Source organism: Marmota monax, unplaced genomic scaffold, assembly GCF_021218885.2.
Source record: "Marmota monax isolate L192 unplaced genomic scaffold, Marmota_monax_Labrador192_F-V1.1 WCK01_AAM20220418_F8-fsc00038, whole genome shotgun sequence".
Classification (NCBI taxonomy): Eukaryota; Metazoa; Chordata; class Mammalia; order Rodentia; family Sciuridae; genus Marmota; species Marmota monax.
Window position 1 is genome coordinate 882,231 of NW_026692498.1, and position 27,593 is coordinate 909,823.

The following is a 27,593-nucleotide window of genomic DNA, read 5'->3' on the forward strand; positions in this document are numbered from 1 at the left end:
ACTGGGCAAGGCCCACCTTGCTCAGGTGGGCCACCTGCTCACCTCTGAAGATCTTTGCAGCAACCTCAGGACTAACATCTGACTGACCTGGGTCTCACGGCCCAGCCAGGTGGACAGCACAGGGTATCCTCCCTGATTTCCCCATTCCTGTCCTCCTCCAGCAGCTCTACCCAGGCATCTGCTTCCTGATGAGTCAGTGGTGGACACGCCAAGTGGAACAGTCACCTCAGAAGCCCGTGACGTCCTTGCTGCTCCTCCCTGGCTCAGGCTGTAAATCCCACGTCCTCCCTGGGAACAGTGTCTTGTCCAGGTAAACACTGCGGGGCGTGGGGCCGGCAGGGAACCTGGCACTCTGTCCCCCTGGCTCTGGGTCTAGCCTGCCCCGGGTTGGACCGGTGGCTAGCTGGGCTGTCGCTCTCACCGGGGCACCACATTCTTCCCACAGTTTGCTGTGTCAAAGCCCCCTCCCCGTCACCATGCCCATTTTGTCCTGTGGGAAAGCTACAATGGCAGAGGACCCCGGGGCCAAGGGCTGAAGATCCAACTGAGGCGGTGGCAGCTGCCCACACTGCACCTGTGCTGAGAAGAGGGCTGACCAGCAGACGGCCATGGGCCTTGTGTCCGTCCACTTCAGGGCCGTCTGATATTCTGACCTTGTGCATCTCGACCTCTGCAGCCCTGGTGGGGCGTTTCCCAGCTTATTTTCACCCTGGGTCTCTTCCCCTGACTCTGAACTGTCCTGGTCCCCGACATAAGCTAAGGGCACTTGATGACCTCAGCCAGCAATAGAGAAGCTGGCAGTGAAGCCACCTGGGCTGACTGTCCTGTTCACCACCATCTGCTTCAACGCCAGCCCCTTCCCACCATAGGCTGCCTCTCACTGCCAGCTCCCTGCTGGGCCACCTGACACCACAGCTCACACAGGCCCATTCGAGACCCTCTGATGAGCCCAGAGGGCTGGGGTCACCACCACTGTCCTACATAAAGGGGATACAGGTTGACCTTGTCCATCCAGCAAGGACCCACCTTCCATATATATGGAGAACCCACCTTCTCCACCAGGGAGGACTACCTTCTCCACCAGGGAGGACTACCTTCTCATCAGGGAGGAGTACCTTCTCTATCAGGGAGGAGTACCTTCTCTATCAGGGAGGACTACCTTCTCCATCAGGGAGGACCCACCTTCTCTATCAGGGAGGACCCACCTTCTCATCAGGGAGGACTACCTTCTCCATCAGGGAGGACCCACCTTCTCCATCAGGGAGGACCACCTTCTCCACCAGGGAGGACCCACCTTCTCATCAGGGAGGATCCACCTTCTCCATCAGGGAGGACCCACCTTCTCCATCAGGGAGGACCACCTTCTCCACCAGGGAGAACCCACCTTCTCCACCAGGGAGGACCCACCTTCTCATCAGGGAGGATCCACCTTCTCCATCAGGGAGGACCCACCTTCTCATCAGGGAGGACCCACCTTCTCCACCAGGGAGAACCCACCTTCTCCATCAGGGAGGACTACCTTCTCCACCAGGGAGGACCCACCTTCTCCATCAGGGAGGACCCACCTTCTCATCAGGGAGGATCCACCTTCTCCATCAAGAGGACCCACCTTCTCATCAGGGAGGACCCACCTTCTCCATCAGGGGGGATCCACCTTCTCCATCAGGGAGGACCCACCTTCTCATCAGGGAGGACCCACCTTCTCATCAGGGAGGATCCACCTTCTCATCAGGGAGGAACCACCTTCTCATCAGGGAGGATCCACCTTCTCATCAGGGAGGAACCACCTTCTCCATCAGGGAGGAACCACCTTCTCATCAGGGAGGACTACCTTCTCTATCAGGGAGGATCCACCTTCTCCATCAGGAGGACCCACCTTCTCATCAGGGAGGACCCACCTTCTCCATCAGGGAGGAACCACCTTCTCATCAGGGAGGACTACCTTCTTTATACAGGGAGGACCCACCTTCTCATCAGGGAGGACCCACCTTCTCCATCAGGGAGGAACCACCTTCTCATCAGGGAGGACTACCTTCTTTATACAGGGAGGACCCACCTTCTCCATCTGGGAGGACCCGCCTTCTCCACACAGGGAGGAACCACCTTGTCTATACAGGGAGGAACCACCTTGTCTATACAGGGAGGATCCTGTATAGAGAAGACCCCCTTCTTCATCAGGGAGGACCCATCTTCATCATTAGGGAGGACCCACCTTCTCCATCAGGCAGAACCCACCTTTCTCATCAGGGAGGATCTCACATTCTTTATCCAGGGAAGATCTATCGTCTCTCTAAGATCTACCTTCTCCATCAGGGAGTATCAACATTCTCCATCAGGAGGATTTCCCTTTCATCCAGAAAGGACCCACCTTCTTGGAGCTAAGGGCAGGGGGCTGCTGTGCTTAGCATCCTATCTGGCTAGAATTCCTCTAATCCCTACCAAAGCAGAGAAAGTCTGGCATGGAAAATCACTGCCTCTTGGGTTGCTCCTTGGGTTCCCTCAGGGCTTGGTGCCAGCATGTGCAGCCTAAGCAGGGAAGTGGTACAATAGTGTTCAGCTCAGTTCCCTAATCCCTACCCAGGCCACACACTCAGCGTCCCTGTGCTCAAGTCCTGGCTGAGAGGATGGACCCCAGGCCAGAACTAGTGGGCACAGTGGGACCAGATGAGGGGCTTCCTCCCAGGCCCCTGGCTAATGGTCTTCTTTGCCCCTGACATCCTTAGAGTGCAAGGACTCCACTCCAGTCCTGTTTGTCCCTATGGCCTGAGGGTCCTTCCTGTAGTGGTCTAGAGGCCTGAGAGTGAGGTGGCATCAAAACACAGGCTCTGACGCTGGTGGTGAAGAAAGTCTGGCCCTAGCAAGGGCTCCCCTCTAGCCCAGGTCACCACCTGTGTGGCCCTTGACCAGGGCAGCAGTGTGGCCAGGGGAAGAGGCACAGTGCCCTTGATCCAGTTCCTCCATGACCATTAGATGGATCCCTCCTCACTGTTTCTGGAGCTCAGGACCCCCCCGACTGGCATCTGAGGCCGACTTGAGCCCACTGTGAGCATTCCGGCTAAACTCTGAAACTAAATTCGGGATTGTCTCTGTTTTCAGGAGGATGAAAATGCAGTGAGGGGAGGGACTCCAGATTCTAGTTTATCTCCTGCTCCAGGGGGGGTGCCAGTGGGTGCCTCTCCCTCTCTGTGTGGCCTCGAGAGCCGGCACCCTCGGTGGGTTTGGGTTTGGGGCTGGTATATGCTCAAGGGCTACACACGGTTCCTGGGGGGATTCCAGGCACCAATGTCCAGCTTTGGGCTGGGCTCAGAGAGCCTGAGGTTCATCAGAGGCCACTGTTCTCCCTGGAGCAGGATCCACTGCCTTGAATGAGGTGTGGCCAGGGGAGCCTGGGCAGGTTGCCCCTCCAGGCCCCGTCCTCATGCATCCCCAGGGGCAGCAGCAGCAGGTGGGGGCGTCTGCGAGGGCAGGGCCTGCTGCGGGGGCACCCTCCCTACCTGGGCCTCCTTCCTTCGGGGACAGGCATTCCAGGCACTGAGCCAGTTCCTCCATGCTCCAGGGGACCGGGTTCCGGCAAGTGTCCCTGGCTGGACTGGTGCTCCTCAAGTTCTAATTACATGTAATTCCAGAGACTGGCTGAGGCTAGGAAAACAGGGGGATTAGGGAGGGGACAGAGCTGGGCTCTGACCCAGGCGAAGAGCTCCCTGCAGCGGGGTGGACCCCAGGCCCCACGGGAGCTCATAGGCTGCCTGCACACGGGGAAGGTACAGGTGGCCAAGTCCTGCCCGCTCCCCAGAGTTTGGACCCCTGATGGGTGGGCTTGGCTGCCTTGGGGTGACAAAGGCCTGAGCTCTTTGGGGACCTGTGGCCATCTCAGTCCACACTGCCTGGGGAGGAGTGGGGTCCCGGGAATGAAAGAGATTGGTAAATGCTGGTCATGGATCTTCCAAAGCCCCTTGTTCATCCTGGGCTTTGTTGGCGGGGGGGCACTGGACTGTGGTCTGGTGGGCTGAGTGGGCCCATAGAGTCTGCCAGGACACGCTTCCGGTGGGAAAGCCCCTACCCTGTCCCCTGGGGCCTGGTCCGCTAGTGGCTGGGAGGGGTGGGAGGGTCGCCCTGGGTGTGTTCTGCATTTGGGTAATTGGGCTGCTGCATCCTGAGGAAGGCCGAGTTTGCCCAGGGAGTCATAAAAAGATAAATGCAGATAACCTGAATCAATATTTTCCCACTGTGGTCTCCACGAGCCCCCACAGCTGTTTTCTTGATAATCTGGCCAACGCCCCCACCCTCTGCCCCTCCCCTGCCCTCCGCCCTCTGACGGCCCACTGGGGCATATAAGTCCCAGACTCCAGGCCGGGGTGCTCTCCCACAGTGCCCTTCAGAGCCGCCATGGGGCTGCAACTGGCCCGCCTAGTGGCCATCTGCCTGGCCCTGGCCTTGGCTGGAGGCTCTGCACTCCAGAGAGGTGAGAAGCCTGGTGAGGTGGGCAGGGGATGGGCAGAGAGTGCTGGCACAGGAAGGCAGGCATCCAGGAGCAGGCACAGCGCCTGGGAGTGGGCTGGTCCCCTCTGCCTGCATCCGCTGGACTGCGTACACTGGACAACCAGAGTAGCTCCTGCCTGGATGAATTGTTGCGGCCCTTGCCGTCCCTTTGAGCTTGAAAACCTGGCCAGAGGGGCCCAGGGGACCCCATGCCCAGTGGAAGATCAGCAGAACACCTGAGGGGTGCTTCCGAGGTGGGGGAGTGTGGGGTCCCAGGACAGCCCTGGCGGGTCAAGGCCTAGGCGGCACCTCTGAAGAGGGGCTGTGTCCACCTGGTGAAGGGTCACTTCAGCCCAAAAGACTAGGGAACCTCCATTCCATCAGGGCTCTGCATCAGGTGGACAGAGTGACCAGGGTGCCTGACAGTCCCTCGGCCCTCACCGCCCGCTGGGTCGCACCCCAGGCCAGGCAGCTGGAGATGTGCTCCTGGGGCTGAGACCCCGGCCGTGACCCAGGCCTAAGAGGTCCTCCTGCAGTGGGGGGGCCTTCTGGACATGGCTACCTCTGGGGCCAGCTTGGGGTGGACTGGGGCAGAACTCCCTGGGCCTGGGTGGCTCACCCCGTGCCCCCACGGTCCCCACAGAGGCCAGACCCCGAAGCCATGGTCACAGCGTCTGCAGCACCTGGGGTGACTTCCACTACAAGACCTTCGACGGTGACGTCTTCCGCTTCCCCGGCCTCTGTGACTACAACTTCGCCTCCGACTGCCGAGACTCCTACAAGGAATTTGCCGTGCACCTGAAGCGCAGCCAGGGCCAGGGTGGGGGCCATCCCCAGGTGGAGTCCATCCTGCTGACCATCAAGGATGACACCATCTACCTCACCCACCAACTGGTTGTGGTGAATGGGGCCATGTGAGTGGGCTTGGGCAGCGTCCCATCCCGTAGCCTGGGGAGGGCTCTGTGGTCTAGATAGTCCCTGTGAGGCCCTGCTGCTCCGGTTGGTGGCCCGGGGGAAAGCCCTGAGGGTGGACTCGGGTCACAATTCCCTCTGTACACACTGCTGAGGCCCCTGGAGGTTGACAGGGGTCTTCACCCTGGGAGCCCCTAGCTGTCTCTCCCCTTGGAGCTGGCCAGTGGTCCTGGACTGGGGAGCCTGGAGGCTGCCAGAGCTGCTCCCCAGGGTAGGGTTTCAGGAGCTGCCCACCCTGGCTAGCTATTGTCCCTTCATTGTCTCTGGGACAATGAGGCCCTCTTAAATGTATTCCTGTCCAGCGGGTTCCCACCTGCGGGCCTGCCCTCTTCCTGCCCCAGGGGTTCTATTTCCTACACTAGACTCTAGCTGAGCTCCTACCCTGCCTGGCCTGCCCGGCCTGGGTCATGGTGGGTGGAGAGCAGGAGGGCCCCTGGGTGAGGCAGGTGCCCGGGGGGAGGTCCCCGAGAGCATCAAGACTGTCTAGGGTGATGGGTGGGTGGGGGCTGAAGCCCCGCCCCACGCAGACTGAGAGAGGGCCTGGAAGGGGGTTGGGTGGCTTGGCCTCCTTCTCCCCCCACTCTCAGGGCTCCTGGGAGGGTCCTGCCCAGGACAGTGCCCACAGTGTGAAAGGAGATGAGCAGTCTGAGTTGGTCCTGCCCCAAGGAACCTGGCCAGCCCAGAAGAGGTGTTCTCATGTGCCCCCTGGGCCTGGCCAAGTCTGTTTGTGGCCCCAGTGTGAGGCCAGGCCAGCAGCTATCCCCCATCTCCCACCATGCACCCAGCCTCAGTGCCCTCTGGGCAGCAGGACCCGGAGAGGACAAGAAGGGTGGGCCCTGGGCCAGGTGCTGGCAAGTGACTTGTGGTGCCCCCGCAGGGTCAGCACCCCACATTACAGCTCTGGGCTGCTCATCGAGAAGAATGAGGCCTACACCAAGGTCTACTCCCGCGCTGGTCTCTCCCTCATGTGGAACCGTGAAGACGCGCTCATGGTGGGTACCAGCATCCTGGCCCCTGGGGTGCAGGGCTCCTCCACCAGCCAAGTCCTGGTTGACTTTAGGAGGGTGCAGGTGGTGGAGACAGCGGGCAGCACCAAGCCTTGGGGCTGTCTGGCCCTGGGGGCTGCCTGGCCCTGGGCTGTCTGGCCCTGGGGTGGCCTGGCCCTGGGGGCTGCCTGGCCCTGGGGGCTGCCTAGCCCTGGGCTGCCTGGCCCTGGGCTGTCTGGCCCTGGGGGCTGCCTGGGGGCTGTCTGGCCCTGGGGGCTGCCTGGGGGCTGCCTAGCCCTGGGGCTGTCTGGCCCTGGGGGCTGCCTGGCCCTGGGCTGTCTGGCCCTGGGGTGGCCTGGCCCTGGGGCTGCCTGGCCCTGGGGTGGCCTGGCCCTGGGGCTGCCTGGGGGCTGCCTAGCCCTGGGGCTGTCTGGCCCTGGGGGCTGCCTGGCCCTGGGGCTGTCTGGCCCTCAGCTTCCCGCCCCCCAACACGCTGCTTCTCAGTGGTAGATGCCCCTATTCCCTGCTGCTCCTTATTAAGGTGCCAGCCTGGCCTAGGGCTCCCCAAGGCCTTGGGCCCACTCACCTGCCCACTTCCCCACAGCTGGAGCTGGACAGCAGGTTCCAGAACCACACCTGCGGCCTCTGCGGGGACTTCAATGGCCTGCCGTCCTACTCGGAGTTCCTCTCTGAAGGTGAGCGCTGGGCTGGGGTTCTGTGGGGTGGAGGCAGGGGTGGAGCTGCTGACCGCTGACCAGCTGTGCCCCCAGGCGTCACATTCAGTGCCATTGAGTTTGGGAACATGCAGAAGATCAATAAGCCTGAGGTGGTGTGCGAGGACCCCGAGGAGGTGCCCGCACCTGAGTCCTGCTCCAAGCACGTGAGTCCCAGCCTGGGGGCCCTTAGAGTTTCTGGGTGGGGCCCCCATCTGTGGGTGCTCTCGGGAACCCTGCTGTGGGGAGAGAGGGGAGCTGTGAGCAGTTGCCCACCCCCACGTCCTTCCTGCCAGCGTGCTGAGTGCGAGAGATTGCTGACCGATGCGGCCTTCCAAGACTGCCAGGCCCGGCTGCCGCTGGAGCTGTACGTGCAGGCCTGCATGCAGGATCGCTGCCGGTGCCCGCAGGGTGGGGCCTGCGTCTGCAGCACCCTCGCCGAGTTCTCCCGTCAGTGCTCCCACGCTGGCGGCCGGCCTGGGAACTGGAGGTCGGCCTCCTTCTGCCGTAAGTGGCCCGAGACAGAGCCAGTGGCAGCCTCCCTGGGTCTAGGGAGCCCCGGGAAGGGGTCTGTGCCAAGTCCCCGGGGGCCACAGCTGTGGGGAGCCAGGTGACTCCAGTGGCCGAGACTGAGGCCCTTGGACATGGCCACCTGCCACCGTGCTCTGCCCTCGTGGGATCACCTGTTCACGGAGCTGCCTTCACTTCCAGCCAAGAGCTGCCCCGGGAACATGGTTTACCTGGAGAGCGGCTCACCCTGCGTGGACACCTGCTCACACCTGGAGGTCAGCAGCCTGTGCGAGGAGCACCACATGGACGGCTGTTTCTGCCCAGAAGGTTGTGCTCGGGGGGCGGGTGCCTGCTGAGTTGGGGTGGGAGCCAGGCTGGCAGCCCCGCCCTGGGGAGAATGGCATGGCTGAGCCGCCCAGGGTGACTTCACCTCCCCTGCTGTCCCAGGCACTGTGTATGATGACCTCACGGGCAGCGGCTGCATCCCCGTCAGCCAGTGCCACTGCAAGCTGCACGGGCACCTGTATGTGCCGGGCCAGGAGATCACCAATGACTGTGAGCAATGGTGAGTTGCTGGTCCAGGGCACAGGGCCTGGAAGGCTGGGGCGTCCCCGAGCCCTGACCCTGTGTTCTGATGGCCGACAGTGTCTGCCATGCTGGCCGCTGGGTGTGTAAAGACCTGCCATGCCCTGGGACCTGCACCCTGGAGGGTGGCTCCCACATCACCACCTTCGATGGGAAAAAGTTCACCTTTCATGGGGACTGCTACTACGTCCTGACCAAGGTGGGTGGGGTGGAGCTGGGGGCCCTGGGCCCTCCCAGCAGGGGACTGGCTGGCCCTTGAGAAGAGGGGGCCTGGGGCTGTCCCTAGGGTGGTGAAGGGTGTTGAGAAATGGGCTTCCCTTCTAAGTCACTGTGGAGCCCTGGGTTCAGGGCTGGGCCCTGCCTCTGGGCCACAACCCTCCTGCCTTCCCCACACAGGGCGACCACAACGACTCCTTCACCCTCCTGGGCGAGCTGGCCCCCTGCGGCTCCACGGATAAGCAGACCTGCCTGAAGACAGTGGCACTGCTGATAGACAGGAAGAAGAACGTGGGTGCCCTGCCTGTCCCCCCAGGGCTCCAGACTCCTTGAAGCCTTCTCAGCCCTGAATACGCTTGGCCTTTCTTGTAGGTGGTGGCCTTCAAGTCGGATGGCAGCGTGCTACTCAACGAGCTGGCAGTGACCCTGCCCCACGTGGCTGGTGAGGGGAGGGGACCCAGAGCTGGTCTGGTCGGCTTGACCTGCTGGGATGTGGGCAGCTGGGGGCCTGGGGCACAGGAGGCTGGGCAGGGGAGGGTCCCTGTTCACTGGGCCACGCGGGCCTCTGCCGTGGGTGGAGGGAGCCCCCTGCGGCACCAGGGTGCGTGCCCTCACTGTGCCCTCCCTGCAGCCAGCTTCTCCATCTTCCAACCCTCCTCCTACCACATCGTCGTGAACACGGCCCTCGGGCTGCGGCTGCAGGTGCAGCTGGTGCCCGTCATGCAGCTCTTCGTGACGCTGGACCAGGCTGCCCAGGGGCAGGTGCAGGGTGAGTGGCCCCGCCTGGCTCTCCCCGCCCAGGTGCCCCCCCCAGCCCAGACCCCTCCCAACCGTGTCCTGGCCCCCCAGGGCTCTGCGGGGACTTCAATGGCCTGGAAAGTGACGACTTCAGGACGGCGGGTGGCCTGGTGGAGGCCACGGGGTCCAGCTTCGCCAACAGCTGGAAGGCCCAGGCCAGCTGCCATGACAAGCTGGACTGGCTGGATGACCCCTGTTCCCTCAACATCGAGAGTGGTGAGGCTCGGCTCCGCGGCGCCCACGGCCTGCCGTCCCTGAGCTCCGGCCAGCGAGGCGGGCAGGCGGGGCTCCTGGTGGGACAAGGGGTGGGTGAGGGTGGGTGGGTGGTGGCAGCCTGCCAAGTGACATGATGGGGGGTGACTGGCTCATGACTGGGTGGTGACCCTCGTCCAGAGATTGGCCCGGAGCCAGGACAGTGCGCCTTCCACCCAGCACCCCACAGCACCTGGTGGCTCTTGGCCCCTTGGGGTGGAGAGAGAGGAGGTAGCAGGGTGCACCCTGCCCAGAGCTTCCAGGGTATTTGACCAGAGGGACTGAGGGGGCCAGGGCTGGGGGCCACATCTGCTCCAGCCTGGGCGAGCCAGCCGCTGGACCCGGAGCGTGTGAGGGGCCTGGCCTTGCTGAGGCTCCCACCTGCCTCCCCAGCCAACTATGCGGAGCACTGGTGCTCCCTCCTGAAGAAGACGGAGACCCCCTTCGGCAGGTGCCACCTGGCGGTGGACCCCACTGAGTATTACAAGGTCAGTCCCCTCCCCCATGCCATGTGCCATGCCCAGAGCCTGCCTGGCGTGCCCAGTGGGTGACGGGCGTGTGTGCTGAGTGCACAGGGAGCCGGGTCGCACCCGGGGCTCCACCTCACTGCCCCCCCCCCCGTTTGCTTTCCAGAGATGCAAGTATGACACCTGCAACTGTCAGAACAACGAGGACTGCCTGTGCGCAGCGCTGTCCTCGTATGCGCGGGCCTGCGCCACCAAGGGCGTCATGCTGTGGGGCTGGCGGGAGCGCGTCTGCAGTGAGTGCCCCCTGAGGCTGGGCCCTGAGCACGGGTGGCCCAAGGGAGGGTCATCTCCTGCAGCTGGCTCCTAGTGGGCACCTTCAGGAACCAGGGATGGGGGTGGTCAGGAGCTGTGGCAGCTGTGGCGTCCCTGGGCGGCTGCCCTCCCTGGTCTCTTGGTCGGATGGGCGCTGCTGCCCTGATGGAGCGAGGCTCAGGGACAGTCTTCGGGGATGGAGCTGGGAGCTGGTCTCTCCTGTGCCTCACTCTGGTCCCTTGTTCTCTGCAGACAAGGACGTGGGCTCCTGCCCCAAATCTCAGACCTTCCTGTACAACCTGACCACCTGCCAGCAGACCTGCCGCTCACTCTCTGAGGGGGAAACCCACTGTCTCAAAGGCTTCACGCCCGTGGACGGCTGTGGCTGCCCTGACCACACCTTCTTGGATGAGAAGGGCCGCTGTGTGCCCCTGGCCAAGTGCTCCTGCTACCACCGAGGCCTCTACCTGGAGGCGGGGGATGTGGTCTTGAGGCAGGAGGAGCGCTGGTGGGTGTCTGGCCTGGGCAGGGGGGCCTGGGGTGGGGCAGGTCTGCCTCTGGAGCTCTGCTCTGAGTGAGACATGGGTGCAGATGGGCCTGGGGCGGGGGACTGGCAGGGGCAGCTTCCTTGACTGTCCCGAGTGAGGACTCCTGGGCCCTGTTTATCCCCCTCTCCTTCCCAGTGTCTGCCGAAATGGGAGGCTGCACTGTACGCAGGTCAAGCTGATCGGCCAGAGTAAGTGGATGCTGCTCTGTGCATGGCCACCGGCCCTTTGGCTTGCTCCCCTACTCCTTCTCCTGCCCACCCGTGCCCGCTAACTTCAGCGTGAGCTCAGGCAGCCCCTTTGTCCCACAGGCTGTGCGGCCCCAAAGATCCTTGTCGACTGCAACAACCTGACTGCCCTGGCCACCCGAGAGCCCCGCCCCACCAGCTGTCAGACGCTGGTTGCTGGCTATGTGCGTGCTGGGGAGGGTTGTGGTGGGTGGGCTGGGTGGGCTGGGTGGGGTATTTCTGGCTGAGCCATTGTGGAGGGAGCAGGTAGACTCCTCTATGCCCTGTCCACCAGGTCCGGATGCTGAATCCTATGGATACTGGATTTTGTTGACACTGCCCCTGTTGTGGGAAGGAAGTGGTGGCCTCTGGGCCCCCTGGGAACAGGGGCCAGTTTAGCGGCTCTAGGCAGGCCACCTTCACCTGTCTTCCTGCCCACATGTCGGCCGGAGGGGAGAGGCCTGGGGCCAGGGAGAGATTCTCCCACTGTGTCCTCCCAACTCCCAGAGGGAGCTTTGGTCTCATTGAAGCCCCCTCTGCTGCCCCCAGTACCATACAGATTGTGTCAGTGGCTGTGTCTGCCCTGAGGGGCTCCTGGATGATGGCCGGGGTGGCTGTGTGGTGGAGGAGGAGTGCCCGTGTGTCCACAACAAGGACCTGTACGCCCCTGGGGACAATATCAAGCTAGATTGCAACAACACCTGGTAAGTGGCCTGGCTGAGGGTACCCTGCTGGGTCCTACAGGGCCAGGGGTGGCTCTGGCTCAGCTGATGGGCAGTCTCTCATGTCCGCCCCTGGCCCTGGGGCAGAGGTGGGGTGCAGGGTATGTTTGGGCTGCTGTGGGTGCTGTTCGGTGTCCTGCATGGGCTGCCAGGAGTTGTCTCCACCAACCCAGGGTCTAAGCCAGGTTGGTGTCTGAGCAGGGGTGGGGCCCTGGGCTCTGGCCCCTTCAGGTTTCTCTCCTATTCTCAGCACCTGCCAGAGAGGACGCTGGCAATGTACCCAGTTCCTGTGCCACGGTACCTGTTCCATTTACGGGAGTGGCCACTACATCACCTTTGACGGGAAGCACTATGACTTTGATGGACACTGCTCCTACGTGGCTGTCCAGGTGAGGCCTGCCCTGCCCCACCGTCCCCACGGTCCCCGCTCTACCGGCTCTGAGATGCAGGAGACCTTGTGGGAGGCCCGTCCTCTGCCCCAGGCCCCACCTGGTCAAGGTTTGGGCTTCTGGCTGGGAGAGGGGTGGGCACGGTAAAGCCCCCTCTCCAGTTCCGTGACCCTCCTGCTGAAGTACCTGTGTGTGCACACGCATGTGTAATCAGGACAGGCCTGGCTGGCTGGCCCAGCCCTGGCACCCCCGGTGCCACTGTTATCCCCAGCCACCCGATGAGGGGCTGCCCTCGCCAGGTCTGAGTTGGAGCTAGCTGACCTCACCCACTGGCCCCTAGGACTACTGCGGCCAGAACTCCTCAACAGGCTCCTTCAGCATTATCACTGAGAATGTCCCCTGTGGCACCACTGGCGTCACCTGCTCCAAGGCCATCAAGATCTTCATAGGGGTGAGTGCTGCCCATCCCTGGGGTTCCCAGAGCCCTCGGGGACCCTCGGACACTGCTAGTGACCTGCCTCTCCTCTGGGCAGAGGACGGAGCTGAAGCTGGAGGACAAGCGCCGGGAAGTGGTCCAGCTCGAGGAGGGCCACCAGGTGGCCTACACCACGCGGGAAGTGGGCCAGTACCTGGTGGTTGAGGCTAGCACCGGCATCATCGTCATCTGGGACAAGAAGACCACCATCTTCATCAAGCTGGCTCCGTCCTACAAGGTGGGCCGCCCCGCCGGCCAGCCCTCTCAGGGCCGCCCCTCTGTGGCCTCTGAACTGTGCTGCCCCCCCCCCCCCAGCTGCCTGGCCTGTGAAGCCTATGCTCCTTCCCCACAGGGCACTGTGTGCGGCCTGTGCGGGAACTTTGATGACCGCACTAGCAACGACTTCACCACGCGGGACCACATGGTGGTGAGCAGCGAGCTGGACTTCGGGAACAGCTGGAAGGAGGCCTCCACCTGCCCAGACGTGAGCACCATCCCGGACCCCTGCAGCCTGAACCCGCACCGCCGCTCCTGGGCTGAGAAACAGTGCAGCATCATCAAGAGCAGCGTGTTCAGCGTGTGCCACAGCAAGGTGGGCGGGGCTGCGGGCCTGGGCGGGGCCACAGCAAGGTGGGCGGGGCTGCGGGCCTGGGCGGGGCCGGGCGAGGGGCGCGGTCGTGGCCCTGCAGCCTCTACCCTGCGCTGAGGGCACTCTGGGGAGTGGCTCCCTGTGGAGTACTTGTCCTTGAGTTTTCTCCTTTCTCATTGTTCTTTGGACACATGAGGAGATGACCAGGTGATCCTCTGAGACTCCTGGTTGGACCCAGCCTCCCTCTACCTCTCTGACTTACATGCTCACAATGGAGGGAGGGAAGGCAGGTAAGGGGCTAATGACCAGATGGCCCCAGATACTGGCAACAGAGGGCAGGACTGGTTTTAGGATGGCCATCTTATCCTGAGACCTTCGAAGCCCCAGGGCTGCACAGTTAGGGTGTCTTTGGACACCCCCAGTTATGAGTCACTTTGGAGCCCTGGGCCGACCAGGGCCAGACGCAGGGTCCTGGCCTCATGAAGGCAGCGAGGGCCCAGGGCACACCACGTCTTCTCCTCAGGTGGACCCCACAGTCTTCTACGAGGCCTGCGTGCAGGACTCCTGTTCCTGTGACACGGGGGGCGACTGCGAGTGCTTCTGCTCTGCCGTGGCCTCCTACGCCCAGGAGTGCACCAAGGCGGAGGCCTGTGTGTTCTGGAGGACACCGGATCTGTGCCGTGAGTGCCCACTGTCCTGACCAGGGGCTGCAGTGAGGGCTGGGGGCAGGCGGCACTCCCTCCCCTCCAAGTGACAGCACGTATGTCATTAACCCCATGCTTCCTGGGCATCATGCTTCTTCCTGGGATCACTGTGAGACCTGGTTGTCCAGACCTGGCTGGACGTGTCCCTGCCCACTCCCCCATCCCAGCCTCACCTTTGTCTGGACCCCTGCCTGCATCCTGCTGAGTCTGACCCTGTCGCTATCCTCCTGTCCTCCCTCCAGCCATATTCTGTGACTACTACAACCCCCCGGACGAGTGTGAGTGGCATTATGAGCCGTGTGGGAACCGCAGCTTTGAAACCTGCAGGACCATCAACGGCATCCACTCCAACATCTCTGTGTCCTACCTGGAGGGTGAGCAGGGAGGGCCTTGGGGGCAGGAGGTAGCCCTGCTGGTAGGCGTCGTGGGGCTTAAAGCTGCCATTGGCTGGAGACCCATGGGAACCCTGGCGGGAGGCCTGAGGTCTGCAGATCTGAGGCCCAGGGGGCGGCCAGGCTCACCTGTGGCAGAATGTGTCCTTCGAGCAGTGGGCTTGGGCTGCCCTGAAGCTCCTCAAGGAGAATCAGAGAAGCAGCAGCTAACAGCCCTGAGAGGGGCTGGCTAGGCAGAGGACCCCCAGGGGTGGGGAGACCCAGCCCTCTCTGTCCCCTGGCCTTGCCAGAGGAACACCCCGAGAGACACGACTGATGGGTGGGGATGCTGGGGAGGCTCCAGTGGACCTCCCTGGAAGTCCAAGGCCCTTGCCCTGTGCCCGTCAGGTTGCTACCCCCGATGCCCTACGGACAGGCCCATCTACGATGAGGACCTGAAGAAGTGTGTCACTGGGGACCAGTGTGGCTGCTATGTTGGGGACACCCGCTACCCCCCTGGAGCGCTGGTTCCCACGAAGGACATCTGCACATCCTGGTACTCAAGCCCACAAAGCAAGGGGTCAGGCGGGGGCTCGGTGCACACGCAGGCACGCCACACACACACACATAACAAGCACACACACACAATCCCATGCTGCTCCATGCAGGTGCACATACCCATGCGTGTGCACGCAGCCACATGCATCTCATACACACACGTCCACACACAGAGTGCGTGCCTGTACTCATGCATGGACACAGTCCCGCAGGTGCACACAGTCACACATGCACATGAATGTCACCTGCCTGTTCCAGCTTTTTCCCATCTTACCTGTCCCGTGCCTCTGCCCGCATTTAGAACCTGATGGGTGGGGCTCCTCTGGAGCTGGTTTTGGGGATGGGGTCTGCACTGGGAGCAGGCCTGGAGGGAGGGGCAGGAGGCCTGCAGCCACTGTGCTTGCTTTGCAGTGTGTGCACTGACTCCTCACATGTGGTCTGCCACCCGGAGGAAGGTAAGCTGTCCTCTGTTGCTACCTCTGCGGCAGGAAGCCTGCAGCCTGCCCCGTCCCTGCATCCATGGGCCTGGCCTGCGTGGGGTTGTCCTCTTGGGTTCTACCTGTTTGGTGCCCAGACATGTTCAGACCTGCTGGGCTGTGCAGCAGCCCATGGGCTCCTGTGACACGCTGAGTCCCTTCTTATGGGAGCCGGTGCCTCATGGTGAACATCTGCTGCCCCTCCCTCTGTGTCTCCTATGTTCTGATGAGGCCCCTTCCTCAAGGGGAGGAGATCCAGGAAAGGGGTCCTGCTGGGGCACTTGTGGAACTGGGGGCACCCAGTGTCTCCTCAGGTGTGAGTCTGCCTCCACCTGCCGTGCTGATGGCTGGCCTCCTCCCCCCAGGGAAGATTCTCAACCAGACTCAGGATGGTGTCTTCTGCTACTGGGAGTTCTGTGGCCCCAATGGGACAGTGGAGAGGCACTTCAACATGTGTGCAACTACCACGGCACCCCCGTCCACGCCGACTTCCTCCACCACCTCTGTCCCCACCACCACCTCCTCTGTCCCCACCACCACCACCACCACCACCACCCCCTTCACCAGCCCAGGTGAGGCCCCATGGCCGCGGATCTCTGCTGGGGACCTTGCCTTTCCCCTGCAGCCCACGTGGCCTGGGTGGCCAGCTTCTGTCTGCAGATCAGCTGCCAGATGAGGTAACATCCATGTGGCCTGTGTCCCTGCAAAGATGCCTTTAAGGCCTAATCAGAGGACTTCCTTAAATTCCTGTTTGTTGTGGTCAAAATCATGGACACACTGGACAAACCACCAGGGTGTGACAAGACACAGGAAGGCACACTGAAAAGTGAAGAGAGTCAAAGGGTCTCGGCCTGGGTAACGAGACCCTTCCGCTCTCTATTGCAGTTCCGTCAACTTCAAGTAAGTGACGCTGCAATATGTCACGGTGACAAACAGGGCCAAGATGAGCAAAATCTATAGAACCCCCAGGAGGCTGCTTGGGGCCTGCGAGGCTGGTGGGCTTCTCTGCTGAAGGACCAGTGATGGGTGTATTTGGGCAACTTTACTGTCTGCTCAGGCCAGGGACTAGTGAGGAGGGGCTGGACCTGCGTGAGGGACCATGCGGTTGGCCAAGAGTAGAGACAAGGCCTGTCCATACTCCCCCTTCCTGGAGCTGTGGCTCTACGGGTACCTCCTTTTGTTCCTTTTTAAATTTTCTTTTTTTTTTTTTAGTTGTAGTCAGACACAGTACCTTTATTTTGTTTATTTTTATGTGGTGCTGAGGATCGAATTCAGTGCCTTGCACGTGCTAGGTGAGCGCTGTACCCTGAGCCACAACCACAGCCCCCCCTTTTGACACTAGGATGTGGAACAGCTGCGGAAGGGGTGCCTACCTGAAGCTTCAAGGTTTGGGCCTGTCAGACCCAGACATGGCCTGGGGTGGCCTCTGTCCTCTGGGCCTCAATATTATAGTTGTAAAATGAGGGTGAAGTCAGTTTAAGCCCTGTCCTGCAAACTGGTCCTTTAGAGATGACAGGAGGGGCAGCCATACCTTAAGGATGGTCATGGAGGTCCCAAGCCCTTCTGGGCATGGAGACCTTGAAGGTGCCTGTGCCCAGATGCAAATGACCACTGGGGGGGGGGTTTGCTTCTAGAGCACTGCTGCTTCTGGACTGACTGGATCAACGAGGACCACCCGAGCAGCAGCAGCGATGGTGGTGACCGAGAGACCTTTGACAGTGTTTGCAAGGCTCCAGAGGACATACAGTGCAGGTCGGCCACGGAGCCCCACCTCTCCTGGGAAGAGCTGGGCCAGAACGTACAGTGCAACCTCTCCGTTGGGTTTATCTGCAAAAACGAAGACCAGTTCCTGACTGGACCATTCGAACGCTGCTATGACTATGAGATACGGGTGAATTGTTGCGTACCATGGTGGGAATGCCCCACCTCGCACACGCCCAGGACCACGCCCACACCCACGACCACGCCCACACCCACGCCCACGCCCACGACAACACCTATACCCACAACCACAACTCACGCCACACCAACACCATCACCGACCACGCCCACAACCTCACCCACGCCCACGCCCACAACCACAACCACGGAGTCCCCGACTCCAACGCCCACCCCCCCGGTGACAACAATCCCAACCTCCACCACCACCACGACAACCACCCCTCCTTGTCTGGACTGCGAATGGACTGGCTGGCTGGACTCCGGAAAACCCAACTTTGACAAGCCAGGAGGAGATTTTGAATCAATTGGAGGTGTCTGTGCCCTGGGCTGGGCAGCTAACATCTCCTGCCGAGCAGTGATGTATCCTCAGGTTCCAGTCCAGCAGCTTGGGCAGCAAGTGGTGTGTGACCTCTCAGTAGGACTGGTCTGCAGAAACGAAGACCAAAGGCCAGGCGGAGTCATTCCCATGCCCTTCTGCCTCAACTACGAGATCAACGTCCAGTGCTGCAGACCCTGTGGCTCCACATCAGCACCGCCTACGACCACCACCACTGAGACCACCACAGGGACCGTTACCCCAACTCTCACCACCATAGAGAATTCAACCTCAACAACTGTCACCACACCGACGACTACCACGACCCACACCCCAACACCAACACCCACCACCATGACCACAGAGTCCCCAAGTCCAACACCCACCACCACGGTAACACCAACCCCAATATCCACCACCACACAGACCCCAACCCCAACATCTACCATCACTACCACCATCACTGAGACCACAACACCTACAGCCACCACCACGACCACAGAGACCACAAGCCCACAGACCACCACCACGGTGACACCAACCCCAATATCCACCACCACACAGACCCCAACCCCAACATCTACCATCACTACTATCGTCACTGAGACCACAACACCTACACCCACCACCACAACCACAGAGTCCCCAAGTCCAACGCCCACCACCACAGTGACACCAACCCCAATATCCACCACCACACAGACCCCAACCCCAACATCTACCATCACTACCACCATCACTGAGACCACAAAACCTACACCCACCACCACGACCAAAGAGACCACAAGCCCACAGACCACCACCACAGTGACACCAACCCCAATATCCACCACCACACAGACCCCAACCCCAACATCTACCATCACTACTATCGTCACTGAGACCACAACACCTATACCCACCACCAGGACCACAGAGTCCCCAAGTCCAAAGCCCACCACCACGGTGACACCAACCCCAATATCCACCACCACACAGACCCCAACCCCAACACCTACCATCACTACTATCGTCACTGAGACCACAACACCTACACCCACCACCACAATCACAGAGACCACAAGCCCACAGACCACCACCACGGTGACACCAACCCCAATATCCACCACCACACAGACCCCAACCCCAACACCTACCATCACTACTATCGTCACTGAGACCACAACACCTACACCCACCACCACAACCACAGAGACCACAAGCCCACAGACCACCACCACGGTGACACGAACCCCAATATCCACCACCACACAGACCCCAACCCCAACATCTACCATCACTACTATCATCACTGAGACCACAACACCTACACCCACCACCACAACCACAGAGTCCCCAAGTCCAACGCCCACCCCCACGGTGACACCAACCCCAATATCCACCACCACACAGACCCCAACCCCAACATCTACCATCACTACTATCGTCACTGAGACCACAACACCTACACCCACCACCACAACCACAGAGTCCCCAAGTCCAACGCCCACCACCACAGTGACACCAACCCCAATATCCACCACCACACAGACCCCAACCCCAACATCTACCATCACTACCACCATCACTGAGACCACAAAACCTACACCCACCACCACGACCACAGAGACCACAAGCCCACAGACCACCACCACAGTGACACCAACCCCAATATCCACCACCACACAGACCCCAACCCCAACATCTACCATCACTACTATCGTCACTGAGACCACAACACCTATACCCACCACCAGGACCACAGAGTCCCCAAGTCCAAAGCCCACCACCACGGTGACACCAACCCCAATATCCACCACCACACAGACCCCAACCCCAACACCTACCATCACTACTATCGTCACTGAGACCACAACACCTACACCCACCACCACAACCACAGAGACCACAAGCCCACAGACCACCACCACGGTGACACCAACCCCAATATCCACCACCACACAGACCCCAACCCCAACACCTACCATCACTACTATCGTCACTGAGACCACAACACCTACACCCACCACCACAACCACAGAGACCACAAGCCCACAGACCACCACCACGGTGACACGAACCCCAATATCCACCACCACACAGACCCCAACCCCAACATCTACCATCACTACTATCATCACTGAGACCACAACACCTACACCCACCACCACAACCACAGAGTCCCCAAGTCCAACGCCCACCCCCACGGTGACACCAACCCCAATATCCACCACCACACAGACCCCAACCCCAACATCTACCATCACTACTATCGTCACTGAGACCACAACACCTACACCCACCACCACAACCACAGAGTCCCCAAGTCCAACGCCCACCACCACAGTGACACCAACCCCAATATCCACCACCACACAGACCCCAACCCCAACATCTACCATCACTACCACCATCACTGAGACCACAAAACCTACACCCACCACCACGACCACAGAGACCACAAGCCCACAGACCACCACCACAGTGACACCAACCCCAATATCCACCACCACACAGACCCCAACCCCAACATCTACCTTCACTACTATCGTCACTGAGACCACAACACCTATACCCACCACCACGACCACAGAGTCCCCAAGTCCAACGCCCACCACCACGGTGACACCAACCCCAATATCCACCACCACACAGACCCCAACCCCAACACCTACCATCACTACTATCATCACTGAGACCACAACACCTACACCCACCACCACAACCACAGAAACCACAAGCCCACAGACCACCACCACGGTGACACCAACCCCAATATCCACCACCACACAGACCCCAACCCCAACACCTACCATCACTACTATTGTCACTGAGACCACAACACCTACACCCACCACCACAACCACAGAGACCACAAGCCCACAGACCACCACCACGGTGACACGAACCCCAATATCCACCACCACACAGACCCCAACCCCAACATCTACCATCACTACTATCCTCACTGAGACCACAACACCTACACCCACCACCACGACCACAGAGTCCCCAAGTCCAACGCCCACCCCCACGGTGACACCAACCCCAATATCCACCACCACACAGACCCCAACCCCAACATCTACCATCACTACTATCGTCACTGAGACCACAACACCTACACCCACCACCACAACCACAGAGTCCCCAAGTCCAATGCCCACCACCACAGTGACACCAACCCCAATATCCACCACCACACAGACCCCAACCCCAACATCTACCATCACTACTATCTTCACTGAGACCACAACACATACACCCACCACCACGATCACAGAGACCACAAGCCCACAGACCACCACCACGGTGACACCAACCCCAATATCCACCACCACACAGACCCCAACCCCAACATCTACCATCACTACTATCGTCACTGAGACCACAACACCTACACCCACCACCACAACCACAGAGTCCCCAAGTCCAACGCCCACCACCACGGTGACACCAACCCCAATATCCACCACCACACAGACCCCAACCCCAACATCTACCATCACTACTATCGTCACTGAGACCACAACACCTACACCCACCACAACCACAGAGTCCCCAAGTCCAACGCCCACCACCACGGTGACACCAACCCCAATATCCACCACCACACAGACCCCAACCCCAACATCTACCATCACTACTATCGTCACTGAGACCACAACACCTACACCCACCACCACAACCACGGAGTCCCCAAGTCCAACGCCCACCCCCCCGGTGACAACAATCCCAACCTCCACCACCACCACGACAACCACCCCTCCTTGTCTGGACTGCGAATGGACTGGCTGGCTGGACTCCGGAAAACCCAACTTTGACAAGCCAGGAGGAGATTTTGAATCAATTGGAGGTGTCTGTGCCCTGGGCTGGGCAGCTAACATCTCCTGCCGAGCAGTGATGTATCCTCAGGTTCCAGTCCAGCAGCTTGGGCAGCAAGTGGTGTGTGACCTCTCAGTAGGACTGGTCTGCAGAAACGAAGACCAAAGGCCAGGCGGAGTCATTCCCATGCCCTTCTGCCTCAACTACGAGATCAACGTCCAGTGCTGCAGACCCTGTGGCTCCACATCAGCACCGCCTACGACCACCACCACTGAGACCACCACAGGGACCGTTACCCCAACTCTCACCACCATAGAGAATTCAACCTCAACAACTGTCACCACACCGACGACTACCACGACCCACACCCCAACACCAACACCCACCACCATGACCACAGAGTCCCCAAGTCCAACACCCACCACCACGGTAACACCAACCCCAATATCCACCACCACACAGACCCCAACCCCAACATCTACCATCACTACCACCATCACTGAGACCACAACACCTACAGCCACCACCACGACCACAGAGACCACAAGCCCACAGACCACCACCACGGTGACACCAACCCCAATATCCACCACCACACAGACCCCAACCCCAACATCTACCATCACTACTATCGTCACTGAGACCACAACACCTACACCCACCACCACAACCACAGAGTCCCCAAGTCCAACGCCCACCACCACAGTGACACCAACCCCAATATCCACCACCACACAGACCCCAACCCCAACATCTACCATCACTACCACCATCACTGAGACCACAAAACCTACACCCACCACCACGACCAAAGAGACCACAAGCCCACAGACCACCACCACAGTGACACCAACCCCAATATCCACCACCACACAGACCCCAACCCCAACATCTACCATCACTACTATCGTCACTGAGACCACAACACCTATACCCACCACCAGGACCACAGAGTCCCCAAGTCCAAAGCCCACCACCACGGTGACACCAACCCCAATATCCACCACCACACAGACCCCAACCCCAACACCTACCATCACTACTATCGTCACTGAGACCACAACACCTACACCCACCACCACAACCACGGAGTCCCCAAGTCCAACGCCCACCCCCCCGGTGACAACAATCCCAACCTCCACCACCACCACGACAACCACCCCTCCTTGTCTGGACTGCGAATGGACTGGCTGGCTGGACTCCGGAAAACCCAACTTTGACAAGCCAGGAGGAGATTTTGAATCAATTGGAGGTGTCTGTGCCCTGGGCTGGGCAGCTAACATCTCCTGCCGAGCAGTGATGTATCCTCAGGTTCCAGTCCAGCAGCTTGGGCAGCAAGTGGTGTGTGACCTCTCAGTAGGACTGGTCTGCAGAAACGAAGACCAAAGGCCAGGCGGAGTCATTCCCATGCCCTTCTGCCTCAACTACGAGATCAACGTCCAGTGCTGCAGACCCTGTGGCTCCACATCAGCACCGCCTACGACCACCACCACTGAGACCACCACAGGGACCGTTACCCCAACTCTCACCACCATAGAGAATTCAACCTCAACAACTGTCACCACACCGACGACTACCACGACCCACACCCCAACACCAACACCTACCACCACGACCACAGAGTCCCCAAGTCCAACACCCACCACCACGGTGACACCAACCCCAATATCCACCACCACACAGACCCCAACCCCAACATCTACCATCACTACTATCGTCACTGAGACCACAACACCTACACCCACCACCACAACCACAGAGTCCCCAAGTCCAACACCCACCACCACGGTGACACCAACCCCAATATCCACCACCACACAGACCCCAACCCCAACATCTACCATCACTACCACCATCACTGAGACCACAACACCTACACCCACCACCACGACCACAGAGACCACAAGCCCACAGACAACCACCACGGTGACATCAACCCCAATATCTACCACCACACAGACCCCAACCCCAACATCTACCATCACTACTATCGTCACTGAGACCACAACACCTACACCCACCACCACGACCACAGAGACCACAAGCCCACAGACCACCACCACGGTGACACCAACCCCAATATCCACCACCACACAGACCCCAACCCCAACATCTACCATCACTACTATCATCACTGAGACCACAACACCTACACCCACTACCACAACCACAGAGTCCCCAAGTCCAACACCCACCACCACGGTGACACCAACCCCAATATCCACCACCACACAGACCCCAACCCCAACATCTACCATCACTACCACCATCACTGAGACCACAACACCTACACCCACCACCACGACCACAGAAACCACAAGCCCACAGACCACCACCACGGTGACACCAACCCCAATATCCACCACCACACAGACCCCAACCCCAACATCTACCATCACTACTATCGTCACTGAGACCACAACACCTACACCCACCACCACGACCACAGAGACCACAAGCCCACAGACCACCACCACAGTGACACCAACCCCAATATCCACCACCACACAGACCCCAACCCCAACATCTACCATCACTACTATCGTCACTGAGACCACAACACCTACACCCACCACCACAACCACAGAGTCCCCAAGTCCAACGCCCACCACCACGGTGACACCAACCCCAATATCCACCACCACACAGACCCCAACCCCAACATCTACCATCACTACTATCTTCACTGAGACCACAACACCTACACCCACCACCACAACCACAGAGTCCCCAAGTCCAACGCCCACCACCACGGTGACACCAACCCCAATATCCACCACCACACAGACCCCAACCCCAACATCTACCATCACTACCACCATCACTGAGACCACAACACCTACACCCACCACCACAACCACAGAGTCCCCAAGTCCAACGCCCACCACCATGGTGACACCAACCCCAATATCCACCACCACACAGACCCCAACCCCAACATCTACCATCACTACTATCTTCACTGAGACCACAACACCTACACCCACCACCACAACTACAGAGTCCCCAAGTCCAACGCCCACCACCACGGTGACACCAACCCCAATATCCACCACCACACAGACCCCAACCCCAACATCTACCATCACTACTATCTTCACTGAGACCACAACACCTACACCCACCACCACGACCACAGAGACCACAAGCCCACAGACCACCACCACGGTGACACCAACCCCAATATTTACCACCACACAGACCCCAACCCCAACATCTACCATCACTACTATCGTCACTGAGACCACAACACCTACACCCACCACCACAACCACAGAGTCCCCAAGTCCAACGCCCACCACCACGGTGACACCAACCCCAATATCCACCACCACACAGACCCCAACCCCAACATCTACCATCACTACTATCGTCACTGAGACCACAACACCTACACCCACCACCACGACCACAGAGACCACAAGCCCACAGACCACCACCACAGTGACACCAACCCCAATATCCACCACCACACAGACCCCAACCCCAACATCTACCATCACTACTATCTCCACTGAGACCACAACACCTACACCCACCACCACGACCACAGAGTCCCCAAGTCCAACGCTCACCACCACGGTGACACGAACCCCAATACCCACCACCACACAGACCCCAACCCCAACATCTACCATCACTACTATCTTCACTGAGACCACAACGCCTACACCCACCACCACAACCACAGAGACCACAAGCCCACAGACCACCACCACGGTGACACCAACCCCAATATCCACCACCACACAGACTCCAACCCCAACATCTACCATCACTACTATCGTCACTGAGACCACAACACCTACACCCACCACCACAACCACAGAGTCCCCAAGTCCAACACCCACCCCCACGGTGACACCAACCCCAATATCCACCACCACACAGACCCCATCCCCAGGCTCTACCACTACACTCACCCCAACCCCATCCTCTACTGTAACTGCCCCTGTCACTGAGTCCACAGCTACAAGCACAGCCACTCCTGCTGCTACGAGCACTGTCTCCCCTACTCCCACTCCCACCAGCACTGGCACAGAGGTTCCCACCCCTACGGGCACAGTACCCACTACAGCGTCAACCGCGTCCACACCTGCAACTTCACCCTCCACCCCCGTGACCACTCAGTCAACCCCCTCCCTTTCCACGGAGTCCACCACCCTTCCCAGCACCCCTCTGACCACCAAGGAGCCTTCTAGCACCACAGCGTCACCCAGAACAACACCCCCTGTGGCCGCTGTGACTACGGGCAGCACTCCTGGACCTGAGGCCTCCACTTCGGGCACCACCCCACCCTCTTCAGGTAAGGAGACGCATCCCACCCTCCTCTCCCAGGAGAGCCGCCCTCTGCCAGGGAGCCTCACAGCTCTGGGCTGGCCCGGCTCAGTGCCTCGGGGGGCTGCCCTTGCTCTGCCCAGGAGGGTGGGCCCTGGGAAGGCCGAGGCTGGCTCTGCGTGCCTTTCCCTCTGAGCACCATCACTGAGTGCAGGGAGCCCCGACCATCATCTGTGCCTGGGCCGCGTGGGCAGAGCCCCTTGGCGAGCCTTGGGCTGTGTAGAACAAGGCCTGCCTGGGCCTCCCTGCCTGGGCCTCCCTGCCTGGGCCTCCCTGCCTGGGCCTCCCTGCCTGGGCCTTTGGAGCCTTGGCGTGGCAGAGGAGGCCAGAGGGGCCGGCACGCTCAGCCTGCAGCCCTGCAGCGCCTCCTGCAGCTCTGCTGCTGCCCTGAGCCTCGGCCTCCCCTGTAGTCCTCCCATGGCACACAGTGTGAGTGGTGGCTTCCAGAGCCTTGGTCTGCAGCCAGCCGGCCACCTTCCCCTCTGTGGTCCTGTTGTCGGGTCCCCGTGGCACCTAAGAGGAGTGACGGCCTCAGCTCACGACCTGTCCTTACAGGCACACCCATCTCGAAGACCACTCCCCACACTGTGCCGACAACCACCGTGGGGACTCCCACCAGGACAGGGCTCCCCTCTACCATGCCGACCACACGGGAGACCACCAGAACCTCGTCCTCCTGGGGGACCCTGGCCACGTCCACCCCGATCGAGTCCCCCAGCACCCCGTGGGAGATGAGCACTTCCACCACCTGCTGCGTGTTGAACGACACGTACTACATCCCAGGTGTGTTTGGCCGTCCACCCCCAACACTAGGCAGCCGAAGCTGGGTCTGATCCCTGTTTAATGTGACAGGTTAAGGACCAGGCAAGGTCCAAGCCAGGAACTTGCTCAGGAGGCGGGAGGATAAGGGTGGAATGGGACATCTGGCTGGAAAGAGGGACCAGGGTCCCTCAGCTCGTGAGCCTGGTCAGGGTGGTTGGTCCATTTTCTGTTGCCATGACAGACTACCTGACACTAGATCATTTTTAAACATTAGAGGTTTATTTGGCTCACGGTTCTAGAGGCTGGGAGGAGCGTGGTGTCAGCACCTGGTGAGGTCGTCTGTGCCTCCTGATGTGGCAGAGGGCATTCCCAGGCGAGCGGGGCAAGCAAGCTGGCTCCAGCCTTGTTCTCTTCTTCTAAAGCCACTAATACCACCCCAGGGCTCCACCCCGAGGACCCCATCTAAGCCTGGTCACCTCCCAGAGGCCCCTTCCCAACCCTGTAGCATGTGCCCAGGGACAGTCACACGGGCACCCCTGGGGCGCATGACTGTCTGGGCCCACAGCAGTACCTTCTCTGTCTTCCACGGGACCTGCGTCCTCTAAGGTGGCCACCCTGCCTCTGGGTGGCATGGGGACTGGACCTCTCTCTCCCCGCAGGTGACGTGGTGTACAACAACACCATCGGGGACACCTGCTACTATGTGAACTGCTCTGTTGACTGTGAGCTCCAGTACTTCAACTGGTCCTGCCCGTCCACGCCTTCCCCAACGCCCACATCCTCGGTGCCCACTCCGTCCTCGGTGGCCACGCCTTTGACACCCTCAACACCCAAGCCCTCCACGCCAGCGACCACATCCTCCCAGCCGACACCCGGCACCACCAAGCCCACTGGGTGCCTAGATTTCGATCCTCCGAGACAGGTCAGTGGGCCAGGGTGGCCTCGTTCCCTCGTGCCAGGGGTGTCCATGCGTCCGAGGCCTGAGGGGTCCGAGATGCTCCTCCCCCTCCCTGCACCATCTGCAGTGCAGGGTCCGCTGCAGCCCTTGGCCTTCTCCAGGCCTGGCCAGGTGGCTGGCCACCACGA

General features: G+C 60.4%; 1 protein-coding gene across 1 annotated transcript in view; it reads left to right on the plus strand.

Moving 5' to 3' along the window:
* Positions 1-4,386: 4,386 nt before the first annotated feature.
* The window catches only part of Muc2 (mucin 2, oligomeric mucus/gel-forming), a 30,836-nt gene continuing 7,629 nt past the window's right edge, over positions 4,387-27,593 (plus strand). The window contains exons 1-33 of the mRNA XM_058579674.1: positions 4,387-4,462; positions 5,123-5,393; positions 6,329-6,443; positions 7,042-7,132; positions 7,208-7,317; positions 7,447-7,657; positions 7,862-7,987; positions 8,108-8,225; positions 8,306-8,444; positions 8,642-8,752; positions 8,834-8,903; positions 9,093-9,230; positions 9,311-9,475; positions 9,905-9,999; positions 10,145-10,271; positions 10,543-10,798; positions 10,974-11,026; positions 11,147-11,247; positions 11,612-11,766; positions 12,035-12,173; positions 12,514-12,624; positions 12,707-12,886; positions 13,001-13,240; positions 13,761-13,917; positions 14,184-14,315; positions 14,721-14,868; positions 15,282-15,325; positions 15,712-15,918; positions 16,981-21,354; positions 21,658-22,575; positions 22,879-25,713; positions 26,370-26,528; positions 27,167-27,429. Coding sequence (XP_058435657.1) covers positions 4,387-4,462; positions 5,123-5,393; positions 6,329-6,443; positions 7,042-7,132; positions 7,208-7,317; positions 7,447-7,657; positions 7,862-7,987; positions 8,108-8,225; positions 8,306-8,444; positions 8,642-8,752; positions 8,834-8,903; positions 9,093-9,230; positions 9,311-9,475; positions 9,905-9,999; positions 10,145-10,271; positions 10,543-10,798; positions 10,974-11,026; positions 11,147-11,247; positions 11,612-11,766; positions 12,035-12,173; positions 12,514-12,624; positions 12,707-12,886; positions 13,001-13,240; positions 13,761-13,917; positions 14,184-14,315; positions 14,721-14,868; positions 15,282-15,325; positions 15,712-15,918; positions 16,981-21,354; positions 21,658-22,575; positions 22,879-25,713; positions 26,370-26,528; positions 27,167-27,429 — 12,435 coding nt within the window. The remainder of the gene's footprint in view (positions 4,463-5,122; positions 5,394-6,328; positions 6,444-7,041; positions 7,133-7,207; positions 7,318-7,446; positions 7,658-7,861; positions 7,988-8,107; positions 8,226-8,305; positions 8,445-8,641; positions 8,753-8,833; positions 8,904-9,092; positions 9,231-9,310; positions 9,476-9,904; positions 10,000-10,144; positions 10,272-10,542; positions 10,799-10,973; positions 11,027-11,146; positions 11,248-11,611; positions 11,767-12,034; positions 12,174-12,513; positions 12,625-12,706; positions 12,887-13,000; positions 13,241-13,760; positions 13,918-14,183; positions 14,316-14,720; positions 14,869-15,281; positions 15,326-15,711; positions 15,919-16,980; positions 21,355-21,657; positions 22,576-22,878; positions 25,714-26,369; positions 26,529-27,166; positions 27,430-27,593) is intronic.